The sequence below is a fragment of the Eucyclogobius newberryi genome, unplaced genomic scaffold (genome assembly GCF_026437365.1).
Source record: "Eucyclogobius newberryi isolate DKJ021-1_F unplaced genomic scaffold, fEucNew1.0.hap1 SCAF_3, whole genome shotgun sequence".
In the NCBI taxonomy this organism is placed as follows: Eukaryota; Metazoa; Chordata; class Actinopteri; order Gobiiformes; family Gobiidae; genus Eucyclogobius; species Eucyclogobius newberryi.
This window is the reverse complement of record NW_027315945.1, coordinates 24,845,885-24,867,893: the sequence shown is the minus strand read 5'-3', so window position 1 is coordinate 24,867,893 and position 22,009 is coordinate 24,845,885. Positions and strand designations below refer to the sequence as shown.

At 39.0% G+C, this 22,009-nt stretch overlaps 1 protein-coding gene across 3 annotated transcripts in view; it reads right to left on the bottom strand.

Annotated features, from left to right (window-relative positions):
* LOC140374447 (F-actin-uncapping protein LRRC16A-like) overlaps positions 1 to 22,009 on the bottom strand; it is a 49,523-nt gene that overhangs the window by 23,633 nt on the left and 3,881 nt on the right. For all 3 annotated transcript variants that reach the window (XM_072461341.1, XM_072461343.1, XM_072461342.1), the window contains exons 2-4: positions 21,404 to 21,501; positions 4,816 to 4,866; positions 799 to 858 (exon numbers count right to left, since the gene is read on the bottom strand). In XM_072461341.1, the coding sequence (XP_072317442.1) occupies positions 799 to 858; positions 4,816 to 4,866; positions 21,404 to 21,501 (209 nt within the window). The remainder of the gene's footprint in view (positions 1 to 798; positions 859 to 4,815; positions 4,867 to 21,403; positions 21,502 to 22,009) is intronic.

The following is a 22,009-nucleotide window of genomic DNA, read 5'->3' as shown; positions in this document are numbered from 1 at the left end:
AACTGTAATGGTAAAGCCTGATTATATTTCCTACATCTTATCTAAAGTAAAAGATTTAATGACATTTTCCATTGGAAGGCTACTTATGCAAATACGGATGTAACATGTGGCCTCTCCATAGGCCAAAATTATCATAATCCCAGCTGCTATTTACTAAGAATCCAGAACTATCCGTCATGATAAGTAATGGACTGACGTGAAGTGAAAAGTGGTGAAGAGGTTCAGCTGCAGGAACAGTGTGGTTAGAAGAGGATTATCGTACTTAATAGGTACATTATGGTCAATGACAAGGAGCAACGGTGCTTTTCAGAAATAAAAAGCTTAAAATAGCGATAAAGTAGAAAATGTATATTTATATAATCTATCATTTTAGCAAGTTTGTCTGTTTCTTTCTGTGTTATCCGTTGAAATCATAATAAAAATATAATTACCAAAAAATGTCAAATATTTATAGTTAGTATGAGAGACACTTATTTGATTTCAGTGTTGCAACAGTAGCAGAATAAGAATCAGAAAAATGCTAGATGATTCAATAGATTCAAAATTATGCATTTACGCTAGACTAGACAAAATAAAACTTTAATTTACAACTTTAAAAATAGTATTCCGGTTCTAAAAATAATAGTTTAATAAGATAATCTCTAATGAGACTAATAAAATAATGGCAGAATTATTTACCATATAGATGTTACTTATTTTATATGTGTTTGAACTGAATGATATCTTTCTTGTTTGATTAAAACACAATTTAACAATCTGACGGTTTTAAGACTTTTGATGCAGTGTGTTGATTTATACCTGTGTAGGTTTATTACACGCAATCCCCTGAATCTCCAGATAGTTAATGGAGTGCTCCACCTGAAAGAAATAAAGATAATATTAGTGTCTGCTTCAGATGACTAAAGCTTTTAAAATAAACGGTCTCATACAGTGACTTCCAGAGCGATGCATGTTATTCATAATTAATAGGACAGAACACAGTCGTTTCCGTCTCTGGGGTTCTTTGCTGACTCATCCACCATTTCATGTCAAGTCAAGCATTCCAGTATTATATAAAAGGGGCACTATGTAACTTTTCTAGGGGTGGTTGTGGGGGGAGGGTCTGCTCCCTGCTCGTCTCCATGGAGATGTATTCCACAGTATGGCATTAAACCCGTTTCAATTACAAGTGTATATTGCTCAAAAATACCTCAAAGAATTTGACTCATTCTTACTGTGAGGAGGGTCGCCTCGCCACAGATCTGACCTGTAACTTGGCCTGATGGCACTACCTGCTATTTTCCATGGAGATAGAAGAGTTTAATGCCATACAGTTGAATAATAGGCAGAGGAATAACAACACCATGGAGACTATCAGATGTACATTTGATACTTCACTTAAAATTAACTGATGATACATTTACTTCTTTGTTTCAATCCATCGTTTTCACTTAAATATTAACTGTGGCGAGTAGGAATGGGACAAGATTTCATGCAACAGGACATTTTTCCCCCACCGTTGGACAAAAACGGGATAAACGCAGATAAGTTACCGTACATCACTTGAGAAAGCAAAGAAATCCACAATATCACTTAAAATACATTAAAAATTGCCTCAATATCCCGTCTCGTTTTCTTGGACCCAATCTTGTGTCTCGTGTATTACTCCACAAGAAAATGCCAGCGCCGCACTTTCTAATTCTGTTTCGAGTGGACAAAGTGCAGCGAGACAAAGCAGCTGCCTTCTTTTCCATACCGAAAAAGGAAAGGAGGGAAAATTGCACGTCTACTGAGCATCTCCCCTCGGTCTCACGGCCAGGGCCAGACTGGTGGAGGTGGAGTTCTGTTCCTCAAGCCTCAGTCATCAGAGCAGACGGTCTATGCACTTGTGTGTTGTAGTCAGTGCACTCGCTCATTTGCACTTTGTCTGTGAGCAAACTGTAAGTAAGTAAGTAAGTAAGTAAGCATTGACTGCAGACTTTGTTCATTACTCCCTTGTCTCTTTTGAAAACTAGTGCTTGTTTTGCCGTTTTTATAACTGGAACACTCATTGACTAGTGAAAGGATTATTTCTACTGTACATTAAGGCTTTTTAAATACATTATCACCAGAATAAGGGTTGAAATAAGGTGACTGAAAGGAGAAAAAGTAGCTCGGCCAGTTAAAAATGTCTAGGATAAATTGTAACTATTTGTATTTTCTTATAATCCATATTTTTGGACTGCGTGGTTTATACTGTATGTGTGTAGATATATGAATTAGATATATAAGAGCCAAAAAGGCATTTGATAATCATTCTAGACAGAAATGCAACAGAAAAATGTACATGTTGAATTGTGTGTACCACAAGCACAAGGTCAAAATGCTTGAAGTAAATGGAAGTCTAAGTGGAAAGAGCCGCGATGATAAGTGAGAGCCAATGAGAGAGTGTCACACTGAGAGGGGAGAGGTGCCTGCATGATTCATACAGATAACCATTTTGTCCTACTTTTCAACATAAACACTGTCCTTTCAAATCAAGAGCCCAAAGTTTACAGGTCAGAAAGGTATATCCACCAAGAATGGAAACTAAAGCATAGCAATAGAGATGAATGTGCGCGTGTTTATGTGTGCGTGGTTACAGGCTGTGGGCCCTGCAGCCTCACAAACAGAGCCAAGCCATCAACTGGAGAACAAACCCACTGAGATGTGTGTGCAAAAGACTAGAGGGGGAATCCACATGCTTCTGAGAACAGAGAAACAAACATGTTGTAGGGTTTGCCGCTATTTTCAAACTTCAAACAGAAAATCCACCGGCTCCCTTTAAAAACTACAATATTGACACTATTTACAGTTTGCGTTTGTTGACTCGTAAAGTAAATGCATTTTTAGCAGAAAAGCAAACGCTACATATGTTTATGATCAACGGCCCAGGGCAGTCAACCTGTGCAAAGACGCCAGGATATTTGTGGTATTCATCAGTTTTGGGGGGAAATATTTGGAATTCAATGAAATATTATATTGGTAACACTTTAAAATAACAAACATTTGACAAATTGTTTAGTTTAGGCTTACTTTATCAAAACTCTGAAGCCCAAATCATACTTTACTATTATAAAGAGATACTGAATTATCAGAGGAAAAAAGAGACGTTAGCTTGTCACTCGTCATGTTTTTGACCAGAAACAAGAACCAGCAGAAAGCAGCAGCTGTCATTATCAAGAAAATATATATACACATACACACACACACACACACACACACACACCCACACCTGTATATAAAATTGTAGAAAAAGATTCAGTCGCAGTCATCTGGACACTGTTTTTAGGACAGATTGAGGGATTACACAGACTACATATATCAAAAAAGAACAGAGGTCTAGGCTGAATAAATACTACAATGTGGTTCAGTTGAGGCAATGGAGAGAACCATTTGTTTCCTAAAATCTGCCAAAGGAGGAATTACACTGGGGAAAATGATACATGGGATATTCTCACAAATCTTTACAACTGGAAGATTCCATGAACTAATATAAAACATAAAAGTGCAGCGCGGAGCAGACGGCAGGTCGAGCGAGCGCAGAGGCAGCTTGGAGGGAGGACTGACACAGGGTCACGAGGGAGCGCCATCCTAACAACACTTGAAACACAGCTAAATAAACACACAACTCACTCAGTGCATAGAAAACATGTGACTGGAGAAAGGGCCAGTGGAGCACTCTTTGTGGGCTCCAATAAATCCATAAATCACTTTTAAGCTTCAAATCAATCACCTAAAACTTCCCCAGGGGCATGTTATTGACTTGAAATAAAGCTGTTTGAAGGGCACAGTAAATCTGATCAGATGAAACAGGCTAAATATACTGTGGACTTTTACACTTTTGCAAGTCACTTTATCATTTCAATTTAGATGTTGAATTCAAGTTTTTGCTTGGTGCCACTGACGCCAATGAAGCTGTGAAGTAAATTCAGACAGACATCAATTCAATCCAACACTTTCACAAACACAGAAATGTCACTCAGAATATACATTTTGTTTAATACAATTTAGTGTACAATATTGTGATTTGTTTTTGAAGATTTCCTGCCTTTAAATACATTGCCGAGAAGCGCAAAACAAATGTACATCTACCGTACGTTAGAAACATTTATACTAAAAAAATGCAGATTTTTTGTTTTAAGAAAGTAGAAGGCATTGAATCTTTCTTTAAAATGTTTGATATTAGACCTATAAATGTTTTGACGTGGCCTAAATGTAGTTGTTTTGCACTTGTGGGTCACGTCTTGTAATTTTGAAATGAGAATAAAAGTCAGTAGTGTTCGATTCTCAATTCCAATACAGAGGGACAGACTCACTACTCGATACAGACTTCAACACCACAAAGGAGTAGTTTCTTTATTATGTGGCCTTTTACTAGTTCTAAGACCTCTCTAAAACTTCCACTAGAAAATACACGTAACACACCCACAGTTTATAATGTCAAGTGAACAAAACCTGTAATAAGCTAAATTCTGAGAAACCACATTTGCAGCAGTTTTGGACCGTCATTGTTATAAATGTAGCGCACAGATGAAAAGAATGTGCCACCTAAAATACTTCTCTGCATCGTGTTAGAGACTGGTGGTTCTGGTTGCACTCCTAATGGCGCAATATGTGACGACAGATGTTCAATACCTCGCAAAGTGCAAAAGAATTCCCATCTGTCACACATCATGAGACCCGCATTTACAAGTATAAAAAAGAAAATGGACAAAGTATGTAATTTTACTGGAACAAAATAGCTGATATTTTAAACTTTAAACTCACTCGTACTTAAACTCGGGGACTAGACGGGCCTGTAAATGTGAAGCTTACCTTAGCGGGAATGCGAGCCGTCAAGAGGTACACTCTGTGAGATGCCAGCGCCTGTGAAAGATCAGAGAGAATAATGATCATGTAGCAGTAAGTACACACTGCAGTAAATATACACCAGCCTGAACCAAAGAACAAGGAAATGACAAAGGAGACAGGGGCACTTGGTTTGACTCAGAGACACATGACAATGACACGTATGACCACCAAAAACACTATAAACATTACAACTGAGAAATATTAGAATACAAAGACGCCACAGTTGCATGAATGCCTCACGAGGCACAACAACAACCTGAGATTCAGCATCGACTCTAGAAATGTCAGTTTAATTGTGAGAGCTTACAGAGCTTCCTGTGGTTTAAGACAAACAGCTAGAGCTAATTTTGGACATAAGAGGGGTTTGTGCTGAGAGAAAAAGAAAGAAGAATGTTCTGATACGAAAACAATGTTTCCATTTTTTTTAAAATATCATAAACTGTTGATGTTTAAATATTGTGCAACAGCAGCAGTACTACAAAGAATAATATAGACGACGAAGAACAACAAAGGCTTTGATATTGATTTGATTTATACATAGATCACGTATGATTACATTAGATTCAATACTGCACAATTAGTAATCTCAAGTAATATTAATTTCAAATGTATTTAAACAGTACAAAAAAGTGCAACAACTAAAAAAATGTGGTCAAAAGGAAAAAAATAATAAACAAACAGGTATTACTATATCTGGTCCACAAGTAATACTGCACACTCCACGAAATGGTGAGGCCAAAACACACTGAACTATGTGAAGTCAGATCAAACAGCATTTATAACTGCGGTGTAGGTGCAATAAATAAAAGAAGATGGAACAGCAGACTCTGCCAGTGCCGGCCCCGGGAGGCTCCTGTGCATGTGAGGACTTTGATGAGATCGACACAGACAGGCTGAGTGACCACACGTAACCTCCACCACAGGGCAACAAGCAAAGATGTGTTATTGTAGCAAACACAGGTCCACGTGTTCAGATGATTTGGGGTATTGCATTAAACAGCGTAATAAAAATAATAGAAATGTGAGTTTTATTTTATTAGGGCCTATATGCACACAATACAGCGTTTTCTTCAACATTCAACAGTATAAAGTAATAAAAATATCTGGATTTTTTATTTATTTTTTAATTTATTTTTACATTATATCAATATTTAGTCAGATATTTTAAAAAGGCATCAGTCATGTGCAAAAATGTGACTGCAAATGTCTTGACAGAGGTTCAAGCATCACACAAAACGTGAATGGACCATGACATTTGCCACAAAAGGGCAGAGATATCACTTCATACACCTTGTTTCTTCTCATTTAATTCACTTTTTAATCAGCTCCCTTTGATGTAATTTTAATAGTTTTAATTATAGACGTTATACTCAATATTATAATCTTACATATCCCAAAAGTCCAATATGTGCCATGATTCAAATCTGACTGAGAATCTTCAACATTTTGATTTTTGTTGTACTCCAAGACATTTATTCAGTCACATTTACTTGAGTAACTTTTTCAAGAAATTGTCCTTCTTATTGCGACTTTCTGACGCTGTACTTTTACTTCTACTCGAATAATATTTTCATTACAGTAACAGTACTCTTCTACTCTGTGCAAGTCGACAAGTGACTTTCAGTGACTTTTTTACTTTTACTTGAGTCATTTCTTGGACCACTACTTTGTACTTCTACTTACTTACTACTACTAATTATTTTTGAAGTAACTTTACTCTTACATGAAGTTGATAGGAGTTTAGATTCTCTCCCCAGCTCTGATTACATGAATGAGTTGTCTTGCTTTGTGTTCTTTGGAGTGGCCAGACATTTACACCCCTCCACATCCAAAACTCCGCCTCTCTACTTTTGTCCTGCTGCCTCCCTCCCTCTCCACTCCGCCTCACCCCGTTTTGAGTTCAGGCCGAGGCTTTACTTTGAGCCAGAGTTTCACATGACCACCATATTGCCCCCAGCCTGTTTGGGACAACCAGATGGCAAGATGGGCAGATCATGGCTCTGAACACTGGACATCTGCTATGGGTCTCTCTGAATTACAAGCATGCAGAGATAGAGATTAGTGATAGCCTACATTTAAACGAAAGTGCCACATATTATCTGTTTGAAAGTGAGATGGCACAAATCATCTCCCATATCAGAGATTAACAGATCAAAAAGTTATATTTTTTATCTGTTTTATTTATGTACAGTTAAAGTTACAGACATAATCAGCACAGACCAAAGAGAAGGGCACCAGACTGGTTAATGTGAATATGTGCTAAATGTATTATAAATTATATCAAAACTGTATCTTGTCTCGTTCTGGTAAACCCATGCAATCTGTCAATCTTGTAAAAAATGTGCCTCATCCCATCCCTAGTAGCAAACACAACCAATCTTTATTTATGTTATGTATTTATGCTTGAGACTGGGACAGAGAGTGCACCATGTCTGAATTTTCTTATCAAATAGTTGGGCATGGTGAGCACAAAATTAAGATATTACATTTATTAGAAGTATTTAAACTAGTCATCATCACAATATTCATATTCAAAACACTATATATGTATACAATTTATTCACCAATTCAACATCCAAACTTTCTTATATTTCTTTCAGACCCTCGTTCCCTGCTTGTCCACTTGAGTCATTCAAACGCACGGTGGTAACCATGGTAACAGCTGGCACATACTGTATGGACTGATAGCCGCTCAGTCACTCATAAAAGTAATGCTGTGAACCAACGCCAATGAGTTTTTCACCCCCAAAACAGTCGGCGCGGTGTAGACTTGACTCTGTATCTGTGCCACAAGCAGCTGGACAGTGTTTTATCTGTAACCACTGATGCGGGAAGGAAATACTGTTCTGAAAAAGCCTTTCTTCACCCATCTCAAGGCGCATTCACACTCCACGGGACCCATCACTCACAATATTGCAACTGCTGTGGGTATTTTGGTATGAATACTTGAATAAACAAAGCCAATTCTTGAAAAAAATAAATAAAATCACATTTAGATTAGGCCTACAGCATATTGCCTTTAAATCAATAAAGGTGCATTACACCTTTATCCACTGAAAACAATTAATAACAGACATTAGTATTATTAATGGTAAATATTTGAATAAGTTGAGCCAGGTTGAGTAGTAAACGTGATGCCAGTTTTCGCATGTGGACTTGATTCACAATGTGCCACTGTCATCATACACCAATGGAAAGAAGGTATTTTTAGCCACTGAGCAAATATATATAAACAAGACAGGGAAGAAAGAGCAGAATGTGTAAGTAAAATAATATAGAGCGGTATAGTAAGAGAGCAATTGGTTAGTGGAGTGCAGAGAAGCAGCAGCGGAAGAGCAATGACTTAATAGATTTTAAGTGCGGCTTTGCTGATAAGGAGCCACAGCTTAAATCCAATCACAGACCAGATACTAATGAAGGCAAAGTGTTTAAAAGCCATTTCATCTGTGTCCACTTCAATATAGAGACGGCCCTCTTTGTTCTGAGCACAATCACTCAACTGGAATCAGCAGTTTTCTACTTTTCCGTGTATATTCTTTGCAAGTTCAGTATTTAAGATGTGGTTAAACTCGGAAAGCTTCATTTTTTTTCGTAAACTGGACTTTGATTGTGTGTTTGAATAACACTGCTTTAGAATATGCCCTATACCAATGTACTGTTTGGCGATGAAAATAAATGTTTTACAATTGTGTATTTAAATTTGCATCTCATCTAAACATACCCTACATGTTTCAATATAAACGTGTCACATAAATTGTACATTGCTGACAACGTGTAATTCTCCAATCTACTTGAACATTTATGGATGGTGCAACAGAGAAGCAAGAGTTCCCAGACTGCAGCTCGACAGAACGATATGGAACTGTGCCACACGCCCGGTTAAGCCTTGTTTGGATCAAAGAGACGGTTTTCATTCAAAATTTACATCAGCAATCTAACTTTCCAGAAAAGAACTGCTTTAAATCCAGATATTCAATATTAAACACTGATTATTAAAGTGTGTATTTAAACAGCATTAAGAATAAAGTTAAACAGTACAATCAGTAACAAGTATCTTTAAGATTTGAGGGGGTAATCATAAAAAAAAATTACAACTGTACATTTGAGGTGACCATCTGAAGCCGGGCTTGTAGTGAAATAATCTCTTCTACAGTAAATTGATTTTGCACAGCCAGCACAAGCTGCTGACATAGCAGCTGAGGTTCCGACTGCAGCATCCCAATGCGCAAAAATCACTGCACAATTTGTGCATAAAGTGCAGTGTGGAAGAACATTCAGCAATAAAAGAGTAGTGTCACGATCCTGACATTTTAACTTTATTTCAATACTCAGGCAAAGGCTTATGCTCAATATAAATTTCAATAACACGATGACAATATAAGCCATGACAATTGAATGTCATTTTCAAAAGAATATGATAGTAGTTTCTTTATAATTACCATGCTTGTTCTGATTTTGTCCTATTTTTATTTTTGTCATAATTGATGCTTCAAATGAGTATCCAAGTTTCTGGGTATAGATTTTTTTTTTTAACACCTACGTCCGAGGTATTATGCATTAAACGCAACAGCACATAACAGACAAAAGAAAACAACACAACAAACTGCCAAATCCACATTAGATTTTCCAGATACAATGTTGAATATCTCTTTTAGGAACTGAGCAATTTCCACCGTGCCTGCCCCCTTCTCATTGTGCCAGCAGCCGAGGACAGCATAAAAAAAAACCACAGACATCAATTTCCTTTTATCACTGCCATGCTTGTCATTATGGGTTTTACTGCCGAAGAGCTGCGCGCAGAGAGGAACAAAGGCGGCCGGCAGTGGCACTTCCTGAACGCGCGTGATTGGTCGCCGTAATCAGACCACAGCTGCAGCCGAGTGAGTGGTGGCATGGAGGAGGAAAACGCTCTTCCTCATGGCATCACACTGGAACATGCAGGCTCTATTTTGTAGCATTTGCCTTCTTTATTTTGTAGGAAGAATTTATATTATTATTAGCTTTAGTTTGTTTTGAAAAAGTCAGAATTCAACATGGTGCATGGTCAGTTACTATGCTTTCGATAGGCAATATAGAAATGTAAAAACATGCTTGCCGCTGGTGTAGATGTCATTTCAGCTGTTCCGTCAAATAAATAGAGCTTTTGGAACAGACATTTTAAAACAAGAAAGATATAACAGACAGACTTCAGCTGAGGCCCAACTTTATACTTGCAATAATGGAAAAAGAACCTAGCGCTAAAGGATGTCACAATGTCACATTTTTGTGTTACGACTATTGTTGGAAATAAAGACAATTTAGCAGTTATTCAGGATTACTGAGATTTTAAACAAACAACAATGACATCTTCTTTTATACCCATTGTCTAACACATTTGTGATGAAATATAACTTTCTGAATGACTAAATAAACATCCAGATTTAAAAAACAACAACTTTATATTAACATGCATTTCTTGGACAGTAGAGTGAATTAAAAATACTTAATTTAGCTTCTAAAATTGTCAAGATTATTATTTATTTTGTTACCGATGACCGAATAATTGACATTCCTAGCACCCAGACAAAGACTTTTTCAAACAAAAGGATAAAAAAACTAAAACTGCAAAGCCATTCAAATATCTGCACATGTACATGAGCAGTTATTACAATCCGTAGCTTCATTTGTCATTGTCACGCACAAAATTACAGATAAGATGCATCCTATATTTGATTATTTGATAGCTTGTGTATTGCTGCGTGTACACTGCAAAAACTAAGACAGGCAACAACACATCTGGGGTTGGCTGAGGATTCAAAAAGTCTTAAATGCTGCGGATTATTACGCACACGCATTGGCAGGACCTCTGTAATATTGGATACAGATCTGGGCTTTTACGAGCTGGATGCTGCCGTCAGGATTGATGGAGGGAGGTCCCAGAAGACTATTGTTCCGCTGCAGGTCGTCCTTAAGCCACATGCGTTTCACTTACAGATAAGAAGACAGAGGCTGGTTGATTCATCAGCATGCCAGAACCACAGAACCACAGTGTAGAGGTGTCTGAGAGCAGCTATGCCAAGAAGACAGCATTTTGGAATGAAGAGAATCAATACAGAAGGGAAAAACAAACACGGAGGGTTCAAAAAAGTGAGACGTGTTTACAAACTGAATCACTAAAGTAAGAATGAATGAGCAAAACTTTTGAATATCTTTGCACATTTTTTGAATACATGTGTTTACAATTAATTTTATTTCTAGATGTAACAATATTGTACACGTTTAACAGATAATTGTTTCATAGAATTTTAGAAGAATGTTTGATTTAACTAATCTACTCATGAGTTTCCTGTATAGGCTCTTATTTAATTCCTTTTAACATTCAAAAGATATTATTTGAATTCTTAATTGCTATGGCAAATGTTCATCTCTGAAACTCATTTACATTGTGAAAACCTGTTTGTAAATCAGTTAAACTAAACTGTTTTATTATAAAGCAGTTGTTTTACATATTTGGTTGGCCAATATTTGGATTTTTTCATATATCGGCTATCGATCTTTGGCTGTTTTGGCCGACCTGCTACTATAGGTGGGGATGAGTTTGCAGTAAAGTCAAATTATATAATCAAAATCGTGTACATATACAGAGCTCATCGTCCATCGGCATCTCTGGATTCTAAACAACTGGTATCGAAATCAGACATGAAAAACCCCATACCGTCCGATCTTTACTGTATATGATGAGATTGTGTGAAAGAAAACAACTCAGTATCTTGATACAATAAATGTAATATTTCTAAAATCACAATTATTTCCCTGCCCTGTTGAAGAGCACCTTTTTAACAGACTCACAGGTGATGAAGCAAAGTGAGAAGAAAGGACTGACAGAGACAAAGGCTGAGCACAGATGGGAGGGGGAGATGGCGCTTTGGTCCGGGCTGGTGTTGGCATTAGCCACTGCGTGTACTGCCAATGTCAACGTGAAAATGAAGTCATTCTGGTTAAGATCACAAGGGATGGTTGACTGAGCTCTAATAAAAAGGTCTTCCTAGGACAACAATTATATCAAAGCTAAAGGGATAAAAGAAGAAATGATGCAAGTCAAACGAAATGGATTTTTGAACAGACTGTTCTGCTTAAGGTAAATGATATGCCATGAAAAATTAGAAAGCGTTTTCAAAATGGATCTTCAAACTGCTTAGGTTTGGTAAATGCTATCAGTATCCCTAAATCCTTTTAAATTATTTCCTGATAAGCCCTGATGAAAAGCAGATGCACTTGACTGCTCACAAAGACCACTACAAAGTGACCAGGGTGGATACGGGGCGGGCATTTCCTCTACACCAGTGGCCACTTTATGAGACATGAAACCAGCTCAAAATACAGCTTACCTCAGCAACTAAGCAACACGCCAAAGCAAAATTCAAACAGTGTGTGGAAAAAGTAACACGTATATGATGCAAGTCTTACAAAAAACATTAGGTAGATAGTTAGATATTTTACCACATTAACATTTTAAGAAGGAGCGGTCCATTATATTGGCCAAGCTTTTCGGGCCCCTAAACAAGGCTGAACATTATGGCATTATTTATTTCATATTATTTGACCACTATTTTCAATTTGAATATACTTCATCTAATTAAAAACAAATAAAACATGCTTTCAATCTTAAATTCCTGAACATAGCAACAGAATTTAACTTATGCCATCAAACACACACAAAAAATCTGTAGACCAGAACAAACTTAATTTTGATCTAAATAAAACATTTGACTAATTGCACAGCCCTAATTAGTAACTTTATGATGAAAAATTTACAAGTTTCCAAATATGCAGGAAAAGGGTTATTAGCAGCATCAGTGGTCCAATTTATATAAGCAGAAGTCAAATTTCAAACTTTTTAGACATTTTAGAACCGTATATAGCAAGCAGACAATAAAAATTCTATTAAAGACATGATATAAATCCAAGGCAAGGGCAGGAGTTTGCATACGGCAATAATAGAATAACTGTGCCACACCATTAACTGCAGTAACATGAAAACCAGCCAAGCAGCAAGAACATATGACAGCACTGCCCTAAAGTCACTGTGGTCATTTCACTGCAAAATTGCTGCTCGCGTTGCCATTCACTGTCATACAATAATCAAATCTCATACAATACAACAAGATATAGTCTTAGTACAAGCTCCAAATTGTATAATCTCTCAGTACAGTTTTGACAATTATCACAAGCGACACATCAGTTTTGTACCAGCGGTTTACAAATATCATTAACGGTGATCGATAATGGATGTGTCTGCGACCTCCAAACCCCAATTCAATAAACGCACACAGCCATTACCACATCGTTCCCACAATACTTTGCAACAATAGCAAGTATACAGGGTTTGACCAGAAGCTGAAAGACATATTTTGGGTACAAAGACAAAATAGGAAAGAAAAAACAGACAACCATTGGTCAATTCTGTTACTGAGACTATGAGTGACCCTGACCTATGGGTAATGAAGATGAATGATAGGGGGAGGGGCTCGGGGCTGACGCTTGGGAACGTCTCTCGGGAGTCGATTTACTATCACAAAATTCTGCCAGGGAAGGCTTTTCAGACAGATGATTAGGTGTTGTAAATTCATTGCATGAGGTTGAAAACTTAATCATGTTGGGGTCATTTAGCCCACCTCAATCTGAGAATGTGATTTGAATACTATGAACTACGCAAGAATATAAATCAGTGCTGGCCAGGTCGAGTGCTTTTCTGCAAACGAGAAGCAATATTAGTGCAATACATTTTCTCTTTGACATTTAACCCCAGATAGAGAGTGATAAGCTTCGATACCAATTTCAGTAAAATAAAATTAAAACAACACTCTTAGACAATACACAAAAATATTTTTTCTATAATATAGAAAAAATATTTTGTGTTATTAGGCCCGAGCGCCACAAGCTGGCGAGAGGCCTATTAATCTCGTAAGGCCGTGCAAAGCACGGCTGCGAAAGTGCGCACATAGTGCGCACGAAATCGAGCGCGAAGCGCTCGCCCACTTCCAAACACTCACTAACGCACTCCTTCACTCATGCACGCCCCGTGCATACTAATTAGTATTAGGAAAATGGAACATTACCGTTGTAAACGGGCGAAGCCCGTGCAAAAGTGCGCACTAAACGAGCACTTTACATTGAGATGACGACCGCGAAGCGGTCGTCATCCCCATATAAAGCACTCATTTGCGCTAAGTAGCTCACGAATACGTTCCCCATCTCTTGCATGTTCCGTGCATATAAGCATGTAATACAAAAATTGAACATTATTACTGTTTAGAGGGCCAAAAACACAAAGTGGGCGGAGCCCACTCAAAATTAACGAAAGTACCCGTCAGTGACCAGGGACCCACACCATGAGGTAGGAAAGCGCGAGCGCTTTCCGAAAATGTATAGTTTATGATATTTGAAAAATGGGAAACATTGTTTTCGCATCGGAATATTATTCTTTCTTCTTTCTTTCTTTCTTCTCGGGACCAACCCCCCTATTTTTCACCCTGTGAACATTGACGAAAAGTCACAAAAATTTGCACACCTCTAAAAATCGTGCCCCTCTACATTCTGGCTATTTCCCTTTTCTAAAATAAAAAAAATTGGCGCGTCAGCGCCCCCAAATGTACCAAAAATGCATTGAGAGATGGGAAATGACCCAAAAAAAATCTGATCGTAGAATCATGAAATTTGGCGCAGAGGTAGATGATGACAAGAGAAGTAAAAAATATTATTACGGCAACGCCGTCCGCCCAACCAAATGTCGGCCATATTGCTTCAAAAATGGCTAAACATGACTTCGGAGTTTTTCCAAACGTCGTACTTTTACGAACTCCTCCCAGGGCGTTGGCCCTAAAAAGCTGAAATTTGGTGAAAATGCTACTGAGGAGTGGGACATCAAAAGTTATTCAAATTACATTGATACCTCTCACGGTCTCTGTGCGGCGAAGCCGCAAACTGTAGCTAGAATTTCAGAAATCTCCCAAATTTAACATTTCTGCCGTTTGCGCAGATAAAGTCCGAATTGCGTCAAATTAGAATCAGTTGTTAAACTCTTTGCCCTAAACCTACTTGAAGTGAAATACATTTATTTGGAGCCACAGCGCCCCCTACAGATTTTATATGGAGGTTAAATATTTAGTTTTGCGAAATTATATGAAATTTGACACACAACTCAATTTTGGCCCCATCAAAAAAGTCAATGACTCATGTCATAATTGTTATGGCTTTGCCGTAACGATGACCGAAACCTTCCATGTTATTCCAATGGGGAAATCGCCAGAACATGTGTACACTTTAGACTTTCACAAACTCCTCCCAGGGCGTCAGCCCTATTAACCTGAAATTTGGTGAGACTCATCTTCAGAGGTGGACCATCAAAAGTTATCCACATTTTTATTCAAAGAGTCACGGTGTCTGTGCGGCAAAGCCGCACATTTTGCCAAGAATTCAAAATAAAATTGCTTTTTGATGGTAAAACAAAGGGGAGAAGATGTGACAGCGTCACAGATTCAGCAGTAGGCGTAATAAAAGGACAATTGGGGCGCGTTAGCTCCCCCTCCTCTTGCGGCGTGGCAGCGGCGGCGTGGCGAGGGCCGATCATTGCCGCTTGCGGCTATATTTTTTATTATTATCATGAGGTCTTGATATATGTGACAGTTTTAAAACTATACAGAAAAGGCAAACTTTGTCCTGTTTGTTTTTGTATTTTTCTAGTGTAGAGGCTTGTTTAAGCAAGTATCTAATTTACATATTTAGGATCTGTTAGTATTTGGGTATCGATTTTTTTTTGACAACCCTTTGTTACAGTCTGCATGAGATCATAAACTGTTCATGCCTGAAAATCCCTTCTCCTTCTTTACCATTACTCTCTCTTCCCCGTGGTGCTTCGTATGGGAGGATGTTATTAGCACCGTATTCTTCAAAGCAGCAGAAGAGTCTAAAAAGCTTCAGCGCTTAAGAAGAGCCTGAGGCTTCAGTCAAAGAGCAAACGCTTGGCAGGAAAAAGGTTAACATGTGTGACAGGAAAACAGAAAGACCTTCTATGTGTCTGTCAGACTTCACACTTCTGGTGATCTAAAGTCTACAGTAAATCGTTCCATTCCAGAGTTGAATGTGATGACGATAAGAACCGGTAAATGCCAATAATACCTCAATTAACAAATGAGTATAAGCATAATATTAACTATAAATCTATGAAGGATAAATAAATGCACTGCAGACAGAAGTCTTAAAGCCTTGTGCCGAATGGACATTCAATGCCAACTAAATCCTTAATGAATACAGTTAAAAAGCAGATGCATACAATATTAGACAATTTCATATTTTCAAGGACAATACAACAGTTCGTAATACTTAAAGTGGGGGATGTAATATTATTTTACATTAATATTATACAATCTATAACAAAGCCTACAAACAGTCATACACTTCTCAACACAATTTGTATAATTTTGCAAACACACAATCCCTTTTCACTGGTGCTCTATTTCAGTCAGGAAAAAAAATATATAGAAAAAATACTGACCAATATATATTCCACTTATCTAAAACTATTTAGTCATATTAAACGTTGTCCCATAAATTATTTTTTGCCAAACGATCTAGTTTTGATACTAGATTGTATATCGATTAGTATATCAGCCTCATACATAGTTTTTCCAACTGGGGAAAGCCAAGCAGGGACATAGCATCTTCAACTAGTATCTAATTCCTGTTATCTCATCTTATTCCAACTGACTATTGCATGACCTTTAACACTGCTGTCAGTTCTATGAAATGTTGTTTTTCTTGCAGCTACTTCCGTCATAATTGGTTTTCTCCAGCACAGTTTTCCACGGCAGCCAACAGTGGGGTATTTGTTCGCGTGGTCAAGTGGAGCGTTGACACAAACTCACCGAGTCATTCTGTGGAAAAAATACCAGAAAGAACCACTCCACTGGAATTCCTCTTCCCAGCACTGAGTCCCACTGCTCCGCATTGTTCTGCCATTGACTTGTGAGTACACACTGGGTCCCTGTGTCCAAAGCCTCCACAGTGTTCCAAAGTCTTATCTTATTCCCAGAACAAGCACACTGCACAGGATTGTTTTTTTATACAACAAATCCAGCCAAAAGGGCCATGACCTGCTGTACTTTCTTTGTGACCGTTCCAGGCCTGGATAAATCGACATTTCAACAAGAATGAGATCAGATGTGCTGCATAATAAGATAATATGAATCTTCTTTGACACAGTCCTTTGTGTTTTTCTGGATAGATTTTTTACTTTTATTTGATTTGACTGGTTTTATTGTTTTAGGACAAGTAGATTAAATTGAGCATTCATTATCATATCAAAGTTAGGTTTTTATTGTTGTCTGTCTATGTGTAACACTTTGAAAACTGTTAAGTAAATGTAAATAAATAAAAAATAAAGTGGAAGTTACCAAGATATGGGTCAGTATTCAGATTAATACAGAGAACAACCCAAAATAGAGACAATTTTGTGACAAAGATAAAAAAATTAAAAAAATTAAAGCCGCACGACCACCATCCCGCATCCGTTTGTTGTTGTTGTTGTTTTATGGCGGTTGGCATCCAAGTGTTGCATTACCGCCAGACTTTATTCTTTAGACTTTTTTCAGCAACCGTGTTTTGATCGCGATTGCCCCAAGGACGGGAGATGGCGGAGGAGAGTGGATCGGTGGTCGAAGACGTTCTGGACGGCGTGGAGGAGCAGCCTTTTCTGGCTGCACGTGCCCGGAAACGTAAAAAGTCCCTTAGCTCGTCCGAGGGTTCTGGGAATGAGCAGCAGGATGAGGCTGAAGCTATTGATATCCGGAGTGAGAGCAGAGACTGTAAGGTGATCATAAAGCTTGCACAGGATAGTGCATCCTTTAAGGAGTGGAATTCAGTGGCATTGTCAAAGAGCCTAACTGTAGCTGTGGGAGTGATCAAGAGTGCGAGTGTCCTTAGAGATGGCTCGCTGCTGGTCGTGTGCAAGGACGCGGCTCAGCAACGGAAGGCGATTGGAACTAAACGTCTGGGTGGAAAGGACATTCTTGTGTCTAATGCTGAAAGAAACACGGTCAGAGGAGTTATCGTAGGTGTCCCTACGGCGACGTCTGTGGATGAAGTTAAGGAGAATTTGACTGGAGTTACGGTGGTGGACGCTAGGCGGTTGAAGGTGACCCGGTCTGGGGTAAGATGTGACAGCTTGTCGGTAATGGTAACACTTGAAGGGAGGTGCCTGCCTAGTAAGGTGTTCATTGGGTTCATGTGCCATGACGTTAGGCCATATGTTCCACCGCCCCTGCGTTGCTTTAAGTGCCAGCGCTTTGGGCATATTGCAGCGGTCTGTAGAGGGAGGCAAAGATGTGGTAAATGTGCAGGAGATCACGAGTATGGGAAGTGTGACGTGGGAGCAAAACTGAAGTGCTGTAACTGTGGGGAAGAACATAGCTCTGCCTACGGGGGATGCAGGTTTAGCAAAAGAGCTGCTGAGGTGCATAAAATAAAGGTCTCTCAAGGTATATCCTATGCAGATGCAGTCAAGAAAGTTTCAAGTAACGAGTTTAGAGTAAATACAGAGAGAGGAGCCAGCGCTGCTCCCAGCCAGGGCGAAATGAGAAAGGCCAGCGTGGAGGTCCCAAGTGTGCAGGTTCCAGAATGAATGAGAATACCCTGGTTGTGGATAGAGAGGATTTTGTACTCTTTATGGTGGATGTTGTAAACTGTGCTGCTCAGACTCAAAGCAGAACTGAAAGGATCAGGATCATTGCTAAAGCTGCAGGGAGATTCCTTGGAACAAAGGAGCTTGATTGGGCAGATATAGAAAACAGGCTAAAGGCGCTAAATGGGAGTCGGAGTAATGGGGGTCTGCTTTTGGGGAGTCGGAGTGATCAGAGTGACGAGATGGGGGTGGGGGTGGTCTCCTGTCCTCGTCCAGTCTCGTAGACGCACGGCTACCAAGCAGCGACGTCAGTGGAAATATTAAAGCCTATAGAATGAAGCCTAAAGAATAAAGCTGTGCGGTGGAAGCGCCGAGCGTCGGGGAGGGGGGGGAGGATGAAGAGGAGTCTCCCTGGAATAAAGCCGGTTGGTCTCTGAAACAACAACAACTATTCTAGTCACAAAGACATATGGGCTTTGTAACACCAAAGCAATGGAAGGAGTTCTTTTACGGACTACGACAGAGTCTGAGGACTACGAAAAGTCTGAGGAATAAAGTCTGGCGGTAATGCAACAATTGGATGCCAACCGCCATAAAACAACAACAACAACAACAACAACAACAACACTGCATTCTTCTTCGGCTTTATTCTTTAAACTTTATTCTTTCAACTTTATTCTTTCAACTTTATTCATGAGACTTTATTCTTGAGACTTTATTCTTGAGACTTTATTCTTGAGACCCTCCTCCCTGTACCTGCGTCAACTAGCTACAGAGACCCGCCGCTAATGCTGATGCTAACGCTAATGCTAAGACCACGGCACGAGAGGAAATGTTCCATCAAAATAAAAGAGGAAGAGGAAGTGAAGGCATTAATTGAGCCTCTGCTGGCCAATTGTGAAAATATATCTGCAATGCACTTTTTTCCATGGCGTCTCGCGGAGAATATAATCCATGAGTTTCAAACAAATCAGACAATGTAGTTTTCACACAATGGGTAGGGGGCGCTATAGAGTAAATGTGTTACATGGGTATTCATTATTTCCAATCAGACCATAAAAACGCATTAGTGAGTGAAATATGAACTCGGTAGATCAATTCCATTAGTCGTGCCTAGGCCAAAAGATTAAGCGTTTTAAGGCATTCCACTCGTCGCATTCCATTCCATGGAACCACACTGTGCGTCAATATTAAAGTGACAAGGGCAATTCATCTAGAATTGAAATGACTTGCCTGAAGTTTCTAAACCTCAGCATGACTCAGTATTTAGTGAGTGGTACAGGATAATGTGTCAGACAAGACAAGACAGTTTGATCATTCAGCCTCTCATTCCCAGTCTGACTAACAACGTTGCTCTAATGGCACTACCAATGTTTCCATATTATTAAATCCTTTGTCAGCAGACTTTTATGTCCTTTCATAAGAAAACATCTCCAAATCTGTCCAAGATACTAATATGAAAATCTATTACGACATGTAGAAAACGCCTCTATATTCAGCCTTTAATCATGCCAAGTTCTCATGTCCTAATCACAACTTTCTGATTCCACTATAAAACGTTATGGCCCTTGCACACGCAGACACTAATTCACAGGCAGTTCTTGCCCTGCTATGTAAAGTTTCTTGCATTTGTGTGAGATTTTAATGGCAGACCAGGTTTTAATTATTTACAATTCACAGTATTTCATGTTCAACGTGATGTCAAACATTTATTGATTCGCAGTGGCTTGTCCAGCTGCTCCATGAATTACAACAATTCAGACACTGGTTTATTTCACAGTATTTTAACTTCTCATGTCTGTGCCAATCCAACCACGGAATCCTCTTAACAGACCAACAGTGAGACAAAACTAAAAAACATAACACATGTCAAATGTTTAGATGTTTTCAACTATAGGACTAATCCAGGTCTAAACTCTGGGACTAATCCAGGTCTAAACTCTGGGACTTATCCTGGTCTAAACTCTGGGACTAATCCAGGTCTAAACTCTGGGACTAATCCAGGTCTAAACTCTGGGACTAATCCAGGTCTAAACTCTAGGACTAATCCAGGTCTAAACTCTGGGACTAATCCAGGTCTAAACTCTGGGACTAATCCAGGTCTAAACTCTGGGACTAATCCAGGTCTAAACTCTGGGACTAATCCAGGTCTAAACTCTGGGACTAATCCAGGTCTAAACTCTGGGACTAATCCAGGTCTAAACTCTGGGACTAATCCAGGTCTAAACTCTGGGACTAATCCAGGTCTAAACTCTGGGACTAATCCAGGTCTAAACTCTAGGACTAATCCAGGTCTAAACTCTAGGACTAATCCAGGTCTAAACTCTAGGACTAATCCAGGTCTAAACTCTGGGACTAATCCAGGTCTAAACTCTGGGACTAATCCAGGTCTAAACTCTGGGACTAATCCAGGTCTAAACTCTGGGACTAATCCAGGTCTAAACTCTGGGACTAATCCAGGTCTAAACTCTGGGACTAATCCAGGTCTAAACTCTGGGACTAATCCAGGTCTAAACTCTGGGGCTAATCCAGGTCTAAACTATAGGGCTAATCCAGGTCCACACTATAGGACTAATCCAGGTCTAAGATTGTAGTAGTGCAGTAGAGTTGTTCTGCTCAAGAATAGCCCCAAAGTAGGGCCAAAAGTGAATAAAATTAAGCAAATATTAGAACTGTAGCGGACCTTGCATATGCCACCAGAAGGAGACGTTCACATTATACAATCTTATCCGAATTTTGGTTGAATACTGCAGATTTTAAAATTGCAGCGCGAGAGTTAGTGAGGCCAACACGATAACACCTCTGAAGTACTGATGAGGTGAACAGATCTGGGTGACACGTGTAGAAGTGAAATGTTCTCTGTAATGAAGTCTGGCGAGGCAGTGTCAGACTCACCAGGACCCGGTTCTCCGTCTTGTCTCCTTTGATCTCAAGTTTAACTCTCCTCCTCAGCGACAGCTTCACCTTCCTCCCAACGGCATCTCTCACACTGTCTGCTCAAACACACAACGAAAACAGCATTAGGAATCAGGAAACAGGGCAAAGGAATAGTATTTTCAATCACAGCACACTTGTTGGAGCACGTAATACATCTGGTTAGAGGAGAAAAGAGGAAATCTTTAAGGCATTGTACATAAGGATGGTATGCATACTAATTAAATAACTTCATTTTTAACAGCAATGGTAGAAACAACAAATTAATTTTGTATTGAATGGAATCGTGTCTTGTCCCTAAATATTAAAATTGGTGTGATTAACAGGTATATTAACCAAAAGGAGAAACACGTGGTTCATTTATGTCAAAAGAAACATGGCGGCTTAAAAGTAAAGTAAATAAGAAAACCAAAAATAATTAAAATAGTTCAAAATTGGACAGTTGTCTGATGTGCTGCGCGTCTGGTCCCAGACTCTGCATTCATCAGAAAGTAATAAGGAGTGTCTGGCTCACCAGGCTGACTACACACTTTCAGCTACAACAGAGGGTCAGTACGGTCACTGTTC